The sequence below is a fragment of the Hyposmocoma kahamanoa genome, unplaced genomic scaffold (assembly GCF_003589595.1).
Source record: "Hyposmocoma kahamanoa isolate Upper Pololo Valley unplaced genomic scaffold, ASM358959v1 102, whole genome shotgun sequence".
In the NCBI taxonomy this organism is placed as follows: domain Eukaryota; kingdom Metazoa; phylum Arthropoda; class Insecta; order Lepidoptera; family Cosmopterigidae; genus Hyposmocoma; species Hyposmocoma kahamanoa.
In genome coordinates this window covers 2,913,611-2,935,164 of record NW_020653337.1, presented here as the reverse complement: position 1 = coordinate 2,935,164, position 21,554 = coordinate 2,913,611, and the positions used below count along the sequence as shown (strand labels likewise).

At 36.6% G+C, this 21,554-nt stretch overlaps 1 protein-coding gene across 1 annotated transcript in view; it reads left to right on the top strand.

Moving 5' to 3' along the window:
• The window catches only part of LOC113236692, a 49,832-nt gene that overhangs the window by 4,338 nt on the left and 23,940 nt on the right, over window positions 1-21,554 (top strand). The window contains exon 2 of the mRNA XM_026472852.1: window positions 2,810-2,992. Within this exon, the coding sequence (XP_026328637.1) occupies window positions 2,810-2,992 (183 nt within the window). The remainder of the gene's footprint in view (window positions 1-2,809; window positions 2,993-21,554) is intronic.

Below are 21,554 nucleotides of genomic sequence, written 5' to 3'. Positions count from 1 at the left end.
GAGTGTTCGATCTTTTATTAATAATTCTAGCAAACTAGTGGGGTAATTTCACATAAAAAATAATTGAATATCAATTCAATAAAAAATTAAATCGGAAACTATTGACAAAAAAGAGAATGTCACTTCAAATTTTATCAGATTAGTGTTGATATTGTAATGTTGTTTTCCCCATAATCAAGTATCCCCATACCGCTTAATTGTACAATGTGGGTATAGCCCCATGGAATCATGACTCATTCTTATTTGAGTATAACATCGGTCATAACGTGATAATGACGTGTTGCTTACATGTCACGAGCACTATAGTCGTGACAAAGTGTCAGGGTTTGATTGAATTGTTGGCTTGCATGTTTTTTATATGAACTTGATCGTTGATTCAGCTATTTTGCCATCATGTCCCTTGTAAACACGTTCTGTTTCTTAGATCGATTTTGTTGTAAATTGCTTAAAATCGATACTACCTTAGCTTGAAGTTAAATTTTCCCGAACGAGACTAGAGCCATTTGAAAAATGAGAAATGAATAGTGTTCTATTTAGTTCAGTTGATATAAAAAGAAATCGTAGTTCTATGTAAAGTACTTATTGAATACAGCGGTTTTCTTCTAAAATTTCGAGGTAAGTTTGTGTATTTTATTCTATCGTGAAAATTTTTACGAATCGTGTTTTCACACCGTATACTAATCAGTGTATATCCTCAATTTGACTATATATGTTTTCCAAAGCCATTTGAGATTGTAGCGACTCATAAACGGTGTACTATAAAATGGGCAGGAAACCGAAAATGTGGAAAAGTGTCAAATCTCTTCTCTATGTACAGACGGCAGCACATCAAGCTACACATTGACGGATCTTGTTCCGCTGCACTGGAGGCGAAATTCGAATAAAAGTGCATATGTGCTATTCAATCAATTTGGCAATTTTTCACACTTTAAAAGTCAAATATGTATTTTATCACTACGGGCCATATGGCCCAAGACGTATGTCTTGAGAAGCTATCACTACGGGGATTTTACGTGAGAGCAAATGGCTTACCACCATTCGCGAAAGGTATTGCTGCTGAAATTCAAATTGTACATAAATTATTGCCATAGAATTCCAATTCAAAAGCAACTGGCGATGCCACGAATATTCAGCTACTATTCGGTATTCGGCCTACTCGGCCACTTTTTTGAATATTCGAATATCAAATAATGAAAAAAAAGCACATATTATTCAAAATGTATCATGGGCTTTAATCACAAATTGTTGCGTTAATACCTACTTAAAATCAATCAGTGGCAGGTTGTGATGAATGAAAGCTTTTTTTTTCTGCATTGGTTGGTAACAAACGATTGAGCTTTTTTTCATAAACAATTCGTGCTTCTGAAAATAGCCTCTGACTATAAACACTACTGCCAGGAGACTATAGATAAATGTTAGCAAATTTTGACAGGCTTGGATACTGTTTTGATTTTGCTGACCACCACTTGTAAGGATCTGCCGTCCGATCAAGGCGAACAGTTTTCAAATAAAAATAATTCTCATGTGCAGTAGAACTTTTCTTCACTACGAACTATTCAGCGCTTCGGCCGACAGCGTGGCCGAATATTTGGTGTTCGGTATTCGGCCAAATCACTATTTGTGGCAACTCTAATAGCAACCATTCTCTCACAAGACTACCTCAGCTCTTATTGTATTATAGTCTGATTATTTGATTTTAAATTCGGGAGTAAGACTTGGTTACACACGGCGGATTTTAGCAGTGATGCAAAAATGCATCGCTACACTTGCGATTTACAAGCGATTGCATCGATGCAAACGCTTATGTTCAATCATTACGTACGAAAAATCTGTATAGGTTTATGCACATTATTATTTTTTTTGTTAATTTTGAATTTAAAAGTGAAATTAATAAATTGGTACATTAAGTAAATTAGTTAATTAATTTAAAAACTTACATCGCGTTTGTATCACGTATGCATCGCGTTTGTATCGCGTTTGCATCGCGTTTGTATCGCGTTTGCGTCGCGAAAATAAATTAAAATTATAAAATAGGATTAAAACACAATCACGGAAAATTACATAATTCCGTCACGATTTTATGCAATCTAATAGCCACTAGATAGCGTTGGTAAGTCGAAATAATAGTTTATTACGATATTCGCAAAATTGGTAGCCAAAAGTTATACTTTTATTGTATACGCGATTGGAGGAATTCATGATACATTTAAAATTCATATAACTTTTCATATACAATCTTTCAATTAGATAAAAATCTATTTTTTCGGCTCGAAACTTACTTACACACATATACAAGGGTATGGTCTAGTGTCCTCTTTGTACAAAGTATGAATTCTGAGTGTCTGGAGTTCGAGCCTCAGGTGTTCTAATTTTTTATATTTTGCTTTTATTTATGTTAGCAGGCAGGATGTTTCCATATTATTATTTGTAAATGTAATCAGTCATTTTACTTACAATTTGAGAGATATTCTTTCTAGCAGCAGTCCTTGCACTGGCCCAGTGATTGGGGACAATTTTTGTGTAGATATGATGTATGACATGTTTTTGTGAACAAAAATTATCTTAGAAACTAAAGGAGGTTGCTAAACTTGTAATAGTCCTCGACTTTTCAAACTATTGACACGACTTTTCAAATAATGGCAAGTTGGGTATCGTTTAAAATTGAAATTGATCTAAAGGTGTTGTATGAAAATCTGAAATCAAGTTTTTGTTTATGATGTTACTAATATAGTCCTGCGTTGTTGAACTCTGTATAATGAAAGTTTGTTATTCCCTTACCTTCTCTCTTATTTTAACCATTTGTCAACAGATCCAAACAATAACTGGGGTAATCCTAGTCAGTTGGCGGCAGCGAGTTCTAGAGCGTCAGATTGAGTACGGCGCCCGGCTAGGCCACGTGGTCCTCAGCTTGGCTAGGATGGAACTAAGCAACTTTTACAAACACGTGATGCCAGTCGCTGACTTCTTCGACCAGACCAATATGCTGATTGCGGTAAGTACTTACTAATAATCGAAAAAAATAGTAAAACAAATGTTTTACTAGTTTTTAATTAAGCGTAAGTTGGATATTAAATAAAAGTTAAAATTATTTGCCTCCAGCTTATGACTCGAGAGAGTTTTTATTCTATTTCATTTTCGAATCAAATTACTTACTATCACGGAGAGGGGGAGCCAGGAGAGCCATAGCACAGGACTTACCTTTTTTCCGTAAGGAATTCCTATTTATGCTTCTTAGACCCCGACTCCGGCCTTCCCGGGTGCTCTAGTGGGAAGGATCCGAGATTGATTTTGCGCACCGGAAGCCTCCCAGCACCTAGGAGCTACGTCCTCCCCCTCCCCTCACGACGAAGCAGGCCACCCCGCCCCGTCGTCCTCCTCGCGGCTATCAAACGTATTGGCGAACGGAATTACCACAGGAATTACCTAGTTGCATCTCACTTGTCATCTCTTTATTCATTTACTTCAATTTTGTGTTTGTTAGGATCGTGCCATTTCTGCGTGTACTTTCGGGCAGTTGACTTGGCTCCTGTAGGGCTAGCACAAGGAGCATAATAGTGCGCGAGTTAATCGAAAGTGATATAAAGCGCGATATAATGCTATTGTCGCATAGAGATTTCGCGCTTTCGCGACCCTACTGGCCTCAGCTTTAAATTGACATGTGTTTATTCCAAACAGTCTGGTTCTACTTATTATATATTCGGGGCATTTGCCGACGTCAGAATTTCTCTATAATATTTGTTGCCGTAGACGTTAGAGTTCCGAGTCCATTGATTTCTAACTCTCTGGATAGTTCAAGTGACTGGTTGAGTTTAGTGAACGTGTTAGGGATGTTAACAATTTGGAAATTTAGACAAAATTGGCAAAAAGGTTGTTTATTAGTTAGTGATTTTATTTCAAGTCTTTTGTTATTTTATCAGAAGTTTTTTGAATAATATAAAAGAATACAAATTTTTTAGATTATAGAATACGAAGTACACTCTAGCCAGTATTTCAACAAAATGGAGCTATCTATCTAAAATATCGCGCCTTTCTTTACATGTTTTTTTTTCAAGCCCTTTTTTCTTTTTGCCCGGAAACGATCGCTTTTTTTTCGCCTGATTTTTGCGAAACTATGAAATTAAAAACAAACTATTCTCAGGCTAGTCCACGAAATCCTTTTGTAAATCCATTTTTACACGTACCGCCGTGTTAAATTTTTAAATATTTGATCATTGTATATTGATTGTATACAACATCGTAGTGACTAAAGAAAATTGACATAATCTACAACCAAATCTATCGCTCGTTTGTTTGTTTGTTTTTTTTAAATTTTATTTTAAAAATGTTACAAAAAACATATTTTAAAAAATCTCTTCCACACTGTGTATTTTTTTCGCTTTTAGTAATTTTTTTTTTGTATTATTCCCCTGCATTTATTGAGACAAATTCTATGTAAGACACCGCCGCCGCGCAAACGTGTGCCTTGGCCTGTGTAAAATATGTATATCTAGTTGGATACGTATGTAAATCATTGAGCCCAGGGGCCCTGCCATGAACTCTTATTACTATTCAGTTTAGGACCTAAAATGACTCGTTGTGAGACAGCGCTACATGAAGTATATCACCATCCCGCTTTTTTGTCATTACAAACCTATACTGTAATAAAAAACTGTAATAAGAGGTCATGGTAAGGCCCTAGGGCAAGTTAGGCACTTGGTATCATAAATAAGAAATATACTTATGACGTCATTGTAAGTATAAAAGCAGTTGAATATACATTACCTCTTATTTGAAGTATCACACAGTATCAAGTATATAATAAATAAAATATAAATAAAAAGAACGTCAAATAAAAATATTATAAAAAAGATTTAATATATAATCTATTTACTCGTACCTCGTAATCCATTTCAAAAATTATACCCCTCGTCCAGTGGTCGGGTATTAAAGGAAATTTGGTTCGTGCATATTTTATTATTAAATCACATGTCTGCGAGTCCTCGGCTGTTAAATTAATAAACTGAACTGTTAGTTTTATTTCTTTACTCTACAGTACTGTCGCAAACAACTGCTTTGGTTTTATGAAAGTGATTTCAATATACCAACGAATCTATAGTATTCCATACCGATTGTCCTAAGTTTCAGTCGGTAAAATGTACTCGTATTCCACGTTACAATAAAAATGACCACATAAGGGACTCACCACAATTTTTAACACAGTCGGCTAGTCACTCACTCACTCAGTCTTGATATTTGCGGGATTGACAGTTTCTGTACCCACGGGATTTTGGTACTTGCTAGATCCCGCACAATGCTGATAGATTTCAAGAAAAATAGGTCATATCATCAAACTACAAGTTTTGCGAAGGGCTTTATTGAGATCAACCTCAATTTATCATAATAAGGTAAATTTAAGAATTATTTTTGAACTAACTTCGCCAAAAACGATAAGGTATTAATAGTTTCATCAGCTAAATGGTTAAACGTTTCCTGACCTTACAAACTAGGTAGCCATTAGGGGAAAAGGCTTCTTATGCTTCCACTTTGATAGGAATAACCGTCATTTGTGCGTTGTAGGCTAACTGAAGATATGCGCCTTTTTATCCGCATGTATCAAAATAAAGGGTTTTCAACAAGAACTTTGTTTTATAAATCAAAATAAAACAGTAAATTTGGATGAGAATGAATCAAATTTTTATTGTATTAAAAAAAGTAAGGTTTGGCAATTTCGAATAAAAAATGATACCTGACAAATGTCCACCACGACCACAGTTACAGGTGTCGATTCTTGTATCAAAGTTTTTAATCACTTTTAGACAAAATGGTGGTCTACTTCGTTAATCACTTGATGAATTTCGAGTTTTACGGCTGCAATCGATTCGATTGGCTCCGTATAGACTCTGTCTTTAAATAACCCCTTCAAAAATAATCCAGCGGTGTTAAATCACATGATCGAGCTGGCCACTTAACGGCAGAATTTCGTGAAATTATGCAATCGGGAAATTTGGTTTGCAATAAATTCAAAGTTGCGGTGGCTGTTAAATAAATTAAAAATTGAATCATTGTCATCTAAATTTATAGTTTTATTTTGATTTACAAAACAAAGTTCTTGTTGAAACATTCTAAACAAGGGTACCACCTTTAAGACCTAGAGAGGTTTATAAATAAATGTTCCATTTTTTTTACTTGGTTTAAATTTTATGTTTTGACGCTAAATGAACACGCCAGTCCTTAATAAAACGTCCTGTTGTTTTAATTGGCGATTTACTCAAGCTACATTTCGCCATCTGTGAATTTTCCACCTTCAAACAGTACTTCCACACAACAGTAACTTTTGCAAAGTTTTTATATACATAGATATAAGAGCCTATATACACAGCGTGTTTTTTTACGCAGACGACACGGGTTAAAACGATTCAAGTGCGCGGATCAACACATTTAATCTGCTTATGCGTTTTTTTAATTTATTTATTAGGCACACCAACAGTTACTACAATATTTCATGTAGGTATTAATACATTTGAAAAACTTAGTCTAATTGCGTAACTAATTATAGGTGAGCACCTCATGCAAAAGAAAATGTTTAAACAGGGTTAGAAAAGTAAAAAATAATTTTAAAACTAATAAATAACAAATAATTTAGGAAGACCTTTTTATAAGCAAAATATAGAACACGATTCAGATACTAAATAATAGAGTATGCTATGTGTCCGAACCAAGAAAATTAAGAATTTTGTTTTCGAAACCTAGCAGTGAGTCAACGAAAATATCCGCATGTTTGGAGCAGTCATTATATAAATTGGACGTACGAGCTATGGGGGAATTGGAACCTAATACTGTTCTACGACGAGGTGGGTGAAAAAGCCTTATTTGAAATCTCGGAAGTCTGGCGGGAATCTTAAAGTTTAAATTACCAAGCAGTTGTGGACAGTCAACCTTGTTGTGAATAATTTTATAAAGGAAAACCATATGTAATAGTTCTCGGCGCTTCGAAAGGGGAGTAATTTTAAAATGCGCAAGTCTCCTATCGTAAGATTTAAGTTTTTTGGAAAGACCAGCACAGAAAGTTAAAAGCCATAAAAAGCGTTTTTGGACACGCTCCAAATGCAATGAGTGAACAGCATAGTGGGGTCGCCACACCACACTTCCATATTCAAGTACAGTCTTAACTGAGCTGTTGTAAATAAGTATTTTCACCCGAACGCTACGAAAGATTTTTCCATTTCTCAATACAAAACCAATTGTCCCGTTATCCCGTAAATACCGCGGGATCCCGCGAAATTGGTGAGGGATCCCGGTATTCGAAGACCCCGGTATTGCATCCCCTAGCTTGTGCTGATCAGAAAAAGCTTGATGTCCATGCAATAAGAGCTAAAAAGATGAAGGGTTTTTTTGTTTCAGTTCAGATAGCCGCGCCGACGCGAAATGCTTTTTCGCTCTTATTACACAGACATAAAACTTTTTCTACCGGCTGTTAGGAATCATAAATACTCGTATTAATTCCTGCTTAAAACACAGTGTACCACGAATTTACTGTGACAGTTGGCGCATGCGATCGCGTAAATTACTTCACAATTTTGTATACAGCGCCCCTGGCGGTCATAAGAAGAAACAACATTTTGTATACAAAGATTTTACGCAGTCGTTAACGATAACTGTCAAAACCTCATGATAGAGCTTAGACCACTTTTTTCCATCCTCTAAGTGATAGAGGCATAGGTCTTGTCAAACATCGCTTGGCTATGCGTCAGGTTATACTGGCGCCATCGAGCATATAACCAGAAATAGAGACGAAATAAGGGTCATACATTCCTGGTAACACATAAGCGATGCAGCTCTTATAAATATCAACTCCCGTTTACACTGAAATATAGACAGGCCAACTACTGACCTGTGCGTGCGTCTCCGTATGTTCCAAAAAAAATCTGTATTTATTGTAATAAAGATAAAATCTCTATCAATGCCGTGCTGTTCTATTCGGTGGTGTGAAAACAGCAAAACATCTTATTACAAAACAAACGGAATCACATTCCATCGGTAATAAAATATTAAATACGTAATTTTGCAATTTTCGTCCATTATAGCAAAGATCAAGTTAACTGGCCGATTTGAAGTGAAACAGTTGACGACACCCATTGACAACACCCGTCATTTGTTTCGAACTCGGGCTAGCCAATCGGAGCGCAGTTGTCACAGTAATGATATGGCAGAATAGTTTTCAAACAAATTAAATGACATTTCGTCTCTATTTCTGGTTATGTACTCGATGACTGGAACATTTGTATGAGAAATCTTATGAGAGTGCGATAGTTACTAATTGGAAATAAAAGTATGTTATTAATAAAATATTCCTGCTGAATTCGAACGAACGTCTTCCAGCAAAACACGGAACTATGAACTAGCGGACCTTACGAATTTTTCTGTGCTTGTTTTTGGTTTTTAATGACTTGTTTGCCGTAACGCCATCTGTGAGAATTCTCTGAAAGGTTTTCTTGAGTCAGCCAGGCAGTGAGCATAAATATAATATCATTGCAGTAATTGAAAACTATTAAACGAGTATTAAACAAAAATAATTGAATAATTACTATTTTTCTAAATTTGTAGGAGCTTTTCAAACATACTTTTCTTTTATTTATTTTCATTTTTATTAATTTGGGAAATATAGAGCATCATATTAACACATTTCATTGTTAACATATAGCATTACCATATACCAAGCGACCATGAACCTCCTGACAAATCTCTTTCGAGTGGAGGCGTCCACTCGAATCGGTCTCTTCAAAGATGCACATTGATTCTTGATAATTCATAAAATATTTTTTACGTTAAAATTGTAAGGTATTGTATTGTCTGTGCAATAATCATCTGGTTTCCAACCAAACAGTGGTAATTACCACTGCCCTACCTTTGTCATCTGCAAAACTTCACTGCTGTACTCCAGATAGACTTGCATATTTCTATATGCTACCAGTTGTACTACCTATCGGTTGTACTATATATAAATTAGAAGTACATGTCACATGATGCTTTGAAACGGCGCACGGCGTCGGACCGCGTACGCATTTTACAAGGGACCAGGAGACGAAGCGGGGAGGGACGTTGCGGTGTGTTACGTTGCGTCACCAATGTTGCGTTTTTTATAGAATAACCGTTCAACCGACGTAAAGTGACGATGGTATGCGATTGTCTAAATAAGGCTTTGAATCTTTAAATCTATTTCCTGAAAAATTGTCATTTTGTATATGCGGCTTTATTACGTCTATGGTGCAAAAGCACTCGGTTTTCACAGTTTGATTCATATTAATTTTCCTCAGAATAGTACGTGAAATACATTAGTGTTGTAAATAACGATAAACTTTACCACTAAGTATATATAATCCACCAATTTAGTTTGAATGATGCGAGAAGATCAATTTCTAATTAGAGATTTCTAACCCATCATACAGGTTTCCATTGTGACGTTCTTTCACATCGTTATGCATAGCAAGTGACTAACAAAATTATCAATTAAAACATGACTAGCTAACTCTATTCACTTTTAACTAAGTTCACCTGCTGACTCAGTTATTTGCTACGTATTATGGGATCAACGAACTGTAATACAACCCGCCTCTTAATGACGTGTTATAAATTTATTCTTGAAGCGAGTACAATGGACACGTTTTGGTTCGCCTTTCATCGCATTGTTAACGCTTGTGCGTAAGTATTTCCAGTAATTTTCTTCATATCCTTTAGTACTTATTCATTATTGTTATGGAATGGTAAATTGTTTGTAGACGTTGACCCTTCGTCATTAAAATGTTTGTACTTTATAATTTTTAGTATCTTCGCTGTGTCGTAGGTGTGCACTAGGTTTCTATATAGGAGTTAAAATAGGTGTGCACTGTGAAAACATAAAAACCCCCCATCATCTAGTTTCTGTAGAGGTCACAGAACAGAAACGGCTCTATTTCATGTTACTGACGATCATTCTGAGGCCTCGGACATTGGGTTAAGTAGTATAATAATATTACTGGACTACTCTGGAGCCTTCGATTGTTTGCACCCGGAATTGCTTCTAGCAAAATCAAAACTACGGGTCTTCGTCGAATGCCTGTTAGTGGATTTTTTTTTTTTTATAGACAGAGAATTAATGATCGTTACGGAGTATGAGAATTGTGATAAAATGTATTCGACATTCAGAACACTTATGCAAGGGTACCGCAAGGTTCATCATTAAGTCCAATCCTCTTCACCATCTTTACAGCAGATCTACTAATAAGAATATTATCTCTCCGAAATGTATCCGAAAGACAACAAACGTGTGTTATTGATAGCGCGATACAGAATGCAAGTAATGCCATCTACCGGCGCGGCGGCGTTCGTACACACTAAACATATGCCATCAATTTAAATCACTTTTTAAACTGAACTCTTGGGGTATTAGCCTGAAGTCTAGTGCAGAATTTATTTCATTACCGAAAATTGAACCTGGAATTGCGGCGGATCATGTGATCATAACTTGGGTGTTTGTAGATAGCGATGGTATCATGATGAAACCTGTACGTCGAAGAAGGTTCCCGACCCCTAGAAAACGTGTAAAATCTTCAACCTTCTCCTTATGCTCACGATGACGATGAGGTTAAAAAAAATACGTAGACAAATGATACAATGTGAAGCCATACATAGATAAATGACGCAATGTGAAGCCACCAACAGTCGAGCGAAGACCTGCCATTTTACCTGATGTGGGAGGTGTTACAGACAAGATCGGTAGAGTCCTTAGGCGTGCGTCTATGAAAACCTATTTCAAGCTCTTCAGGAAGCTATCTCAGTTCCTGAAACCCGTGAAATGTAATATCTCCTTACAGGATCTTCTTCACGTAGCGATGGCAAATGCTATAATTTGCCACCGCGGTGAAATATTTGTCGATCGGCGTAAGGTATTTGCCGATTGCTGCCCTGGGTGCATCGAGTATATAATCAGAAATAGAGACTAAATAAGGGTCATATATTCCTGGTAACACATTAGCGATACAGCTCTTATAAATATCAACTCTCGTTTGCACTGAAACATAGACAGGCCAACTACTGACCTGTGTGTACGTCTCCATATTTTCCAGAAAATATTCTGTATTTATTGTAATAAAGATAATATCTCTAACAATGCCGTGCTGTTCTATTCGGTGGTGTGGGAAAAACAGCAAAACATCTAATTACAAAACAAACGGAATCACATTTCATCGGTAATTAAACATTAAAATGTAATTTTGCAATTTTCGTCCATTATAGCAAAGCTCAAGTTAACTGGTCGATTTGAAGTGAAACAGTTGACGACACCCGTCAATTGTTTCGAACTCGGGCTAGCCAATCGGAGCGCAGTAATGATATGGCAGAATAGTTTTCAAACAAATCAAATGACATTTCGTCTCTATTTCTGGTTATATACCCAATGCCTGGGTGCGACAGCATACAGGAAAGGAATGGTACGTCGTGAGGGGTGGCTCTTTTCGTGCACCCCATGCTTAAAGTTATGTACGCAAACAAGAGAATGCAAACAAGTGAATTTATTTACAATAGTAGCGACAGTGTTTGTTAGAAAAATAACTAAAACGTAATTACACAATTTCGTCGTAAAAGAAAATAGTCCATATATTTTTTATCGAATTACATCGGTAAACATTCGGAATGCCGGACAGGTTTCCTTGTGGAAGCCAGAAGTGGTGATCGTACAATATAAATCGCATATCGCGTGACTTTATAAATTCATTAGTTGAACCACTTGGAGGCTTTAACACGCTTCGCACACGATACGCCTTTACTACTATATTACGACTTTATCATCGTATTTTAGTAGCAGTAGAGTTGCTAAAACCGAGTGATTTTGAAAACCAGTTTTTTCGGTTACACGGTTACCTCGCAACCCAAAGTTACCTGCATACAGCTTGCGGACGTTCTTGCTGCACTGTAGCCAGGTACCCGAGTTCCTAGCATTTAGTTAGCGTTTATAAATAAATAACCCACACACTCTACATAGCCCAGCACTAGGGAAACCCTGTGTCGCGGGTGCCATGGACACACACATAGACAACCACAAATTACACATAAACTCACAAGAGAAAGAAATGTAGGCCATACAAATATTTCTCCCGGCCCGAGAATCAAACCTGGGACCTCAGTTTATTTATCATTATTAACCACGGTATGATGATATTAGGAGTTACGAATTAACGTTTTAGTATTTTTAAAACAAAACCGTATATCCTAAAAACCCCGTATTTTCCTTCGCTGAAAACCGGGTCCAAAAATGCGCACGACTTGTTCGTCCCGTCACCTAGGGTCGAATTCCAGAACTCTACGCAATGCTCAAGTCAGGACTTGAGTATGATTTAAATCACTAGAAATCATGCTCAAGTCCTTGCCATTAGGGTCGTATTTCCAGTGCTTGAAATCATACTCAAGTCCTGACATTGAATAGACTTCTGGAATACGACTCTGAGTATCCAATCGTATTTCCAACTTGTTTGGCGATTTCTTCATTGAATCAATCACATGATTAAATTCATATTAAACAAAGTCACATAGTGAAAACAAACAAACTTAAAAAGTGATTAACTCAACCAAACCAGATATTTGTTTCAATGGTTTCAAGTCACGCTTGTTAGTTTCTTTAATCAAGTTAATTTAAACTTGATTAAGCCTATAATGGAGATTTGCCAAGCAACCTTTTTGTTTGAAACAGTCAACTTTAAACTTATCAATAAACATTCTGCTGTACATAGATTCAGGTGGCACGAAGTTACAATACCACAAAACTTCAATATCATCTTCTTTATTTCAGTCACTCTTTTTAGTGACATTTTATATTGGTAGGAGTCTTTATCTACATGCAAAAGTAGTATTTGAGCAAGAGAACGCTGCAAAAAGAATAACAAGTTACAATTTAGATAATAGTGAGTTCACTAGCTTACCAGTGCCTTGCGGAGACTGGCTAGCGAGTCCGAGAACAAACCCACTGTTACGCTAAGCTTATTACGTCTTGATCTTCTTATCGTATCTATGGCATCCATTATAATGCCTGCCACAGTGGTCAAAGGTTTCTCTGTCGGCGTAAGGTACTCGCAGATTGTTGACCAGGGTGCGCCAAACATACCTACTGGAAAGAAATGGATCTAGCTCCCATGGTGCAAACCGCTAGACCACCGAAGCCGCTTCACAGTCAACTCGTGACCATGGGTGTATATGGGCTCTGAAACGTCGGGGGAAGAATGAATTAATGGTAATAGTTGAAAGAATCATCACGATTGCCCTAATACCATTGACGAATACCTACAACCAATGTTGCATCATACACAGTTCTTGCTGTCACGTGTCAATACGACGTCTGGCCTTGTGTGAAGCCGTAAGCGACTCCATTCAAGTTCCATACGGTTTTAGGACTTGCAGTCGGCGGAGTGTAAAGCTAAAGGCTAACTGCCAAAGACTGTATTGTGGAGAAGAAGCTGCTAAGGCTCGATCATCGCAAGAAAGACTTCTTCCCACCGTCACCCTTGCAGTCGATTATTTCTTGTATCATTGGCTTATCATGCACCGTTAATCCCACTAGTTCTGTTGTACAGTTCTGTTGACCGAACTACTGGTATTTTTCTTCCCATTTATTCTCTTGATATTTGTCTTACTTCTTCCTTCCTAATGCTAACGACAAAGAAATGGAATACTGCAATGCAAATGGAAAGCTACGATTTAGTGCTATTCCAATTTATTTCCAATAGTGAATAGGCATTTAATAAGCACATAACATTAGGTGAGATAGTGGCTACGCGTTAGTCAACTGTCAATAAAAAAAAATAGAATGCTACAATCCAAAGTCACTGTTTGAGAACTGTCGTAGGGAGTATTCATTCTTTCTTTATACATGATTTCCCAATACCTCAACATCGCAGTAGAAATAATAAGAAGCTGCCGCTGCTTCTGCGAAAACTTGAATGCGTCTTCTTTACTTACATTTAACTCGGAAACAATATCTTTCAAGCCTTTAGAATAACAACACTAAGACGAGCTTTTTAGAAAAACCGGGCTGTATATTTTTTACTATTTTTTATTATGAAACTAAGTAATTAGTTATTTCCATCATAAATTATACTCATTTATCTTTAGACTCACGATCAAATTATACGCGAAACAATTTATTTTTATATATAATGTGAAAGTAAATATTCTTTATGTTCTTCACGCACGGTTCACTTAATATCCATTGTGGCCATGAAACTTCAATAGCCACTTGTTCACCAATTACGCTTCCAAAACGTGTTAAAATATATAGTCAACACAGAATTATGATAAATCACGAGTATTTTGATTTAAAAATAATACGGAAATAACGCAAATTAATATTAAAAGGAGTGAACAGTCCGGAAGTAATCACATTGTCGAACGATCGAATGATTGACAATTTTTTTCCGTTGATGTTCAAGGTAATTATTATTGCATTATATTTTTAGTCATTGACTAAAAAACCAGGAGTAACAGAAAAATTGTAAAGCATAATCATCATTGCTGCTCTTATACCCACGATCTGTTTTCGCTTTTACGCGTATAACTGCTCTAGTGGACATGGACGTTTCACGGACAGTTATTGAACTATTTATTCTATTTTTTACCTTTTTTCGTCCATTTCACGACACGTTTTTTGTCCTTTTATTGAACAAGCAACTTTACTCTGGCAATTGGTAATTTTCTTGCAATTATGATCGTAACAAGCTTTGTCATAACAACTTATGTCACTGTATGTGATGTCTTCTTATTTCATTTTATCTAATTTTTTTATGTTCTCTTACTATTGCTTCTGTGATTACACGATGAAATTATTCCCACCAGTCTATGTTAACTGGCTGGTGAAGCTATAGAGACTCATTTTTAACTGTAAATGTGGACACTATAAACGATTTAAGGTACTATTTTAACAAGGTACATCTTTACGTGTAGTAGTATTAACAAAATTTCCGTGGCGTAGATGTTCATATCGAGTTCTTAGGTTTTGCGACTGTTAAACATAGGCGTATATTTGTTTTATTCAGACATGGTTTGTCTACATTTCAAATTATTTACATGTCCCTACAATGGCCACGGCTCACTGTCAGTCAATTTTTCATTTCAAAGAAATGTTATTATTTTGTTTGCCTTTATTGTTTGTTAGAAAGCTGTAAATTTCTAAACTTCCGCTATTTCCATTGTAACCGACTTCATCACCGCATGTCGGACAAACTGACTAATACAAAAACACGATTGTCCTTCATCACTTGTTTACCAGCAGGTGACATTGTATGTTAACCGTGCGATCGATAGACCTCCCTTATTGATGCCCATCGATTATATAATGACGCATGACGTCATATTAAATTTGTGACTGCGACGGTCAGTATTTCAAGTTCTTTTGCCCTACCAATCCTAGCCTAGGCTATCTTATCGGAAGATAGAGGCTGTAATACAAGGAAATAGTTCCCCTACACCATTATATTGTCTCGTTTGGGATTTTTATAAAGTATGGGATTTTTGCTATCATAACCATTCCACGTCTAATTTGACGTCGTAATTTTGAAGAGCTGGTGAAACAAACACGTGAGACTTGTCAAGTTTATGTCTCAAAGTAACGGGCGCAATGCAGTGCCCCTTACCTCGCTTGAACGCTGCAATTTAAAGCTTTGAGTGGCAGTGCAACAGTTATGATAGGCGTCTGGCCAGGCGCGCGATTGTTTTTCAAGGTACTTCGCGGGTCACCGTCATTAGAGATATTTTTTTACTCTTAAAGAGACTATAATATAGACGGAAGAATCTCGCTAATCACTTGAGGTGGTTGCTTTTCGTTTGATTTGTCGTTTCCAGCACACATGCAGAAAGCTGTATCTGTTCGATATGACAGGTGTCGTTCGCCGGTTCTGAAGCCCCTGTCCTTGTGTGTTAAGTCCCTGACCCAGGCTGACTGTATTATTGCCAGGAAATAAAAACTCTCCGAACTAAAAAAATCTAAGTTTATCTTTAACGACATGGGATAAGGGACAATCTAAAATAAACAACCAAAATAATGATAGTACTCTTTGTTTACTAAAAACATTTTTTTTATAATATCAAGTGATGGTACGCACAAGTCGTGCACCTGGTGGTAACCTACACGCCTGTTTATAACAGTTGCAGTGCCACTTAGAGCTTTAAATCGCAAGATGAGGGACACTGCCACTGCGCCTCACATGAGTCACACGAGTCACATGTGCCTGTATTTCACCAGCACCTTTACGCTTTAAAACCGGAACGCTGTAATGCTCACATTACTGCTTGGCACCAGAAATAGGTAAGGTGGCAGTATTTATGTTATTTATTTTTAGTAGCAGTAGATCTTCTTGTCAAAGGGTTCGTCCAGGGAAGTACTGCCACCTTACCTATTTTTGTCTCAAAGTAGTCATATGAACGTAATTTTTTTGAAGGGTAAGTATGCTGGTAAAGTTACAGGCACATGGAACTTGTCAACTTGATGCCTTAAGGTGACAGGCGCACTGGCAGTGTTCCTCAGATCTTTGCAATTTAAAGCTCTGAGCGCCACTGCGACTGCTATGAGCAGACGTGTCGCTTAACACCAGACGCATGACTTGTTCATCACATCACTTGTTAGCTTACTTATTAACGTCTTTTAAATTCCCAAGTTACTACGGAACACCCTTAATGTGTCACATAATTCTGTCGAATATATTTATCAAAACGAAAGTCAGTACATTTATACAATTAGCTAATAAAATACAAGAAAAAAAACCCATTAAATTAATATAAAACTACGCACGCACATTATCAGTTCAGTTAATGAAATAGAAAAATAAACAATAACGTCAATACAAATAGAAGCTCATATCGTGAGAATGAAGTGGTTATTGACCAATTTTTGGTTGTCTAGAAATTGCCTGTCTGTTCTAGAAGCTTAATGAAATAATTGATGGTGACGCGCTTCTTGCTCATTTGTACTCCATTCATTATCGTCAATGTATTTGGTACTCTACAGGTAAACACAGTTCAACGTGGCAAAGTTGTTTAGTAACATTGCGTAAATATTGTAGGGGTCTTTCGAGCCACGATAAGCTTCAAATACCATTGTGGTACTGACACAGTACGGTAAACAATTCGTGATATATATTTTTTAACATAGCTCTGCACTAGGGAGACCCTGTGTCGCGGGTGCCATGACACACACATAGACACCACAAATTACGCCTAAACTCACGAGAGAAATAAATGTAGGCCATACAAATATTTCTCCCGGCTTGGAAATCGAACTCGAGACCTCTTGTGTGTTAACAGTTCGGCCACGGAGGCAGTTAAACAAGCAGATTATTTAGACGTTGGCAGTAACGAAATAGTATATTTTTAATTGAGGAACTAAAACGTACCAACTTTACTTTTTCAATTCGATTGCAAAAAAAAAATCGTTTACGCTTTACAACAAAATCACGAACAAAAAGTCATAAGCACATTTACTCACGCACATTTACAATAAAAAGGTTAACAGTTAACTATTTCGGAAATGTGGAATCTAGTGCTAATGAAAAGAATAGTTAAAAAAAAATGACCAAATATTTTTCCCCTTCAGTTCTCTTTTGTCTTTAATAAATTTCTCCTTTCATTCGCTATTCTTAGCAGCTCCTCATTGGTCCGTCCAACTGAAAATTATCTATATAAACTACACATGTAGTGTGATTTATATATATCTTTCTTCTTCTTTTTATTTAAGTGCTAAACTCTTGTCGGTGGAGTAATCGCCAACCATCTCTGTTTAGCGCTTTAGCCTTGATTTCCTGATACGACACGACATTAACTTTTTCCTTTATCTTATCTAAATAACTCGTCTCGGTCTTCCTCTGCTTCTCTTTCCTTCGATCTTCCCTTCTATTATGTTTCTAAGAAAATTGTCGTGACGCATCAGACGACCAAACATTTTCCCCCTTCGGTTCTCTATTGTCTTTAATAAACTTCTCCTTTCATTCACTATTCTTAACACCTCCTCATTGGTCCGTCCAACTGATTCCATCCATTTTTCTCCAGCACCACATCTCAAATGCCTCCAATCGTTCTCTGTCTCTCTGTGTCATTATTATTTCAAATTAATGTATAATTTTTCTTCCTTGTGATTTTTGTGTTAACATAAAAAATACGTGTTTCAATAATTCTTTTTTGTGGTGGTGGGCCTTGAAATTATCTTGCCTAAGTGGGCGGTGAGCCAATAAGTTTGGGAACCTATGATTTAAAGCTTACCACTAGGCATACGATCTATTCGTCCCGTTACTAAATACCACAAAAATATATCCCGCTAATGGCGGTGGAAACATTGTTACTTTCCATTCACGACAGTCAGCAAAGCTACAACTGAAGCTAAACAAACAGTCACTTTTTAAACGACAAAATAACACATTGTCATTTTCCTAACTCTAACGACCTTTTGGCCTATCGACTTTTGGCCTATTAACCTTTCACCAATTGACTTATGGCCTATTGAACATTGGCTATTATAAAAACGAATAAACAAAAGAAGTTAAAGTATTAGCAATGTTTGACTAGCGTATAATAAATAGGTGCAAAGCTAGACGGCTGCATGAGAAAATGCAGGTGTGGTTGGCACTTCGCGTCACTGTTGAAAACATCAGCTAAATTGAATATTAGATTGGAAAAATGGTGAATGACTCCGGAATAGCTGTTTATACTCTGTGGGTTATTAAGGCAGAGTTTCTGGTGGCACGTTTAAAGATTTTATAAGAACGAAATTTGTCGATAACTTTGTTATTTTTAAATAGAAGGGTTATAATATAAGATTTCACATAATATATAATTTGTTTAATGTAGTCAGTGTAATAGCGTATTATGTTCGTGACTGTCTTGCAATAAAAGCGCTTTTGACGTATGATCCAGGTTGTTGCGAATATCAGGATCCTCATTCATCGATGCTAATATTCACTGTGGATGTTTCAATTGTGACATGACCTAAAAAGGCACGCTGGAATAATTTACAAACCTTCCAGAAACAGACTGCAAGTAAAAAATGCAGCACAGCTGTTTTAAAGTTTAACATGTATCTTTATTATTTTTAAAATATAACTCTGAAAAATTCCAGAACGGTAGGCAGATTTATTGTTTTTATGCAAAATTGATTCTTTTATTAATAGTTATCACTTCTTCGTGTCCCTTGGTTTGACCACGTTAAGTTAAGCAGTGGTCAAATTCTCAGCGCGCATAGGCTTCGCTCCGGACAAGTTCCATTAAACAAATTTTTGTATTTGATGCGGAGGGTGAACTCACCGAATTGCGAAGTGTGTGGGATTCCTGAGGATGTGCATCATTTGCTCATGGAGTGTGTGTGAGTGTGTACTGACGGAACTTATCAGGGCGCGGTTTTTTGCGCAGTGTGGTTTCCGTTCCGTGGTTTCAATCTGTTTTATCGGAGCCAACATGTAGTGCGCGGAGATTTTGTACACATGTTTGGTTAGGTAGTATTTTGATTTATGTCTGGATTTTATTAAGTGTTTTTCTAATGCGGCTGACATGTTCAATAATGATCAAACCCCTAAATAAATAAAGAGTAAAAAAAACATTGAAATAAAATATTAAGCTTTTTCATGTATACAGATTCAGTAACGATGTACATTTTTCGCGTTTTTTTTTAAATACATAAAATCCGCTACAGCATCCGATGATGAGTAAAAACCCCGCATCAGCAATAACTCTGGTATGGTCTATGTGGTTTTATTATGCCAAGGATATGATTTGTGTTAGTTTACTTCCCACAAACCGCCATTGCGGCTGCTGAGCCGTAATAAGTACATTACTGCGTCCCAGTTTTGAAGGGTAAGAGTGCTGGTGAAATCACAGGCACATGGGAATTGTCAACTTATCGTCTCAGAGCGACGGGCGCAATGCAAGTGTCCTCCAGATCATTGCGACTTAAAATTGCTGCTGGCGCTGCAAATCCTAAGCGCACGACTTGTTCATACTGTCACTTGACATTATAAAAAAAAAAAAATTTTTAGTAAACAAAGATTACTTATTATTATTATTTTGGTTGTTTATTTTAGATTCTCCCTTATCCCATGGCATGAAATATAAATTTAAATATTTTGATTCGGAGTGGTTTTATTTCCTGGCAATAAAACAGTCAGCCTGGGTCAGGGACTTAGGCTCAAGAACCGGCGAACGATACATGGCATATTTAGCAGATACAGTAGTCTGCATTTGTGCGGGAAACGACACGTCACACAAAATGCGACCGCCTCAAGTGGTTAGCAAGATTCTTCCGTCTATATTATCTCTTTGAGAGTAAAAAAAATATTTCTAATGACGAAACCTGGAATGAAGTACAGTCGTGCGCGTGGTGAGACGCCTCCTCCGCATCCCGTTATCGCGTCACATAGTTTAATAAAAAAAAAATAGACAAGCGTCTGTCAAGGCACGCTCTTGGAACCAATCTGAAGCTTAGTATAGCTACTTCAATTCGTGTAATAATAATGGTAACATTAACCATAGTTCAATTAAATGTACATGAAGAGGCCTACACAGACCCGATAGTGCCGTGAGAACACGCAGGTGTTCGATATGGAGTGGTAAAAATGTAACATGACTATGGCATTATGATTTTGGAATATTTATTAGCACCTTTACGAGTGACGTCACGCTTCAGAAAGGAAGAAGTAACAAACGGGTCAAGAACTAGACTAAAGCTTGGATTCTTGTTATTATAATAATAATGCACACACTCAACATAGCCCCGCACTAAGGAAAACCTATGTTGCGGGTGTCATGGACACACACATAGACAACCACAAATTACACCCAAACTCTCGAGAGAAATAAATGTAGGCCATATAAATATTTCTTCCGTTAAACTTATACTTAGAACCTTTACCGTGTCACTTGTTATTGTATCGATGGCATACACTATCGCTATATTAAGTAATTTTTACGAATGTTTGGCAAGCTAAAGTTTGGTTTTAGCGTGAAATATAGCGACATTAGAGACAAAGCTTTCTTTTTTACCCGCAACCTATTTCAGAAATAAAAACATGATCTGTTAATGAAATTTAACAATAGTTATATTCGTATCTCTGATTTTCAAGCCTAACCCTGGTAACACTACATACTACATAGAATCAGACTGAAGAAGATGTTCTGTGAATTTTTTGTGTGAATTGCTTGTCTCTGAAAATGCATATTAATTTTAGAATATTAGCGTTGTAGATTTTGTTTTTTATTATATTTCGAGAAGTTGATTGTTCTCATTGAAGCTGTGAATTCCATAATAAAAAGAATCCCCCAAACTGATTTGATGTTTTTTCAGTTTTCTGACACTCTTAAAGAATTATTTGAGGGACAATAGCAAAGTATCCAAAAAACCGAAAAACCGGGTAACCGAAAATTAAAAACCCAAAAAACCGATTTTCAAAATCACTCTGTTTTTGCATGACCTAAGTGTAGGTGTGTGAGTATGTACGTAAATCGACTCGTGTAGACTCTATTTACGGGCACGTTACATGCCAAATGTCGCATATCAAGTAAGACAAGATTATACATAT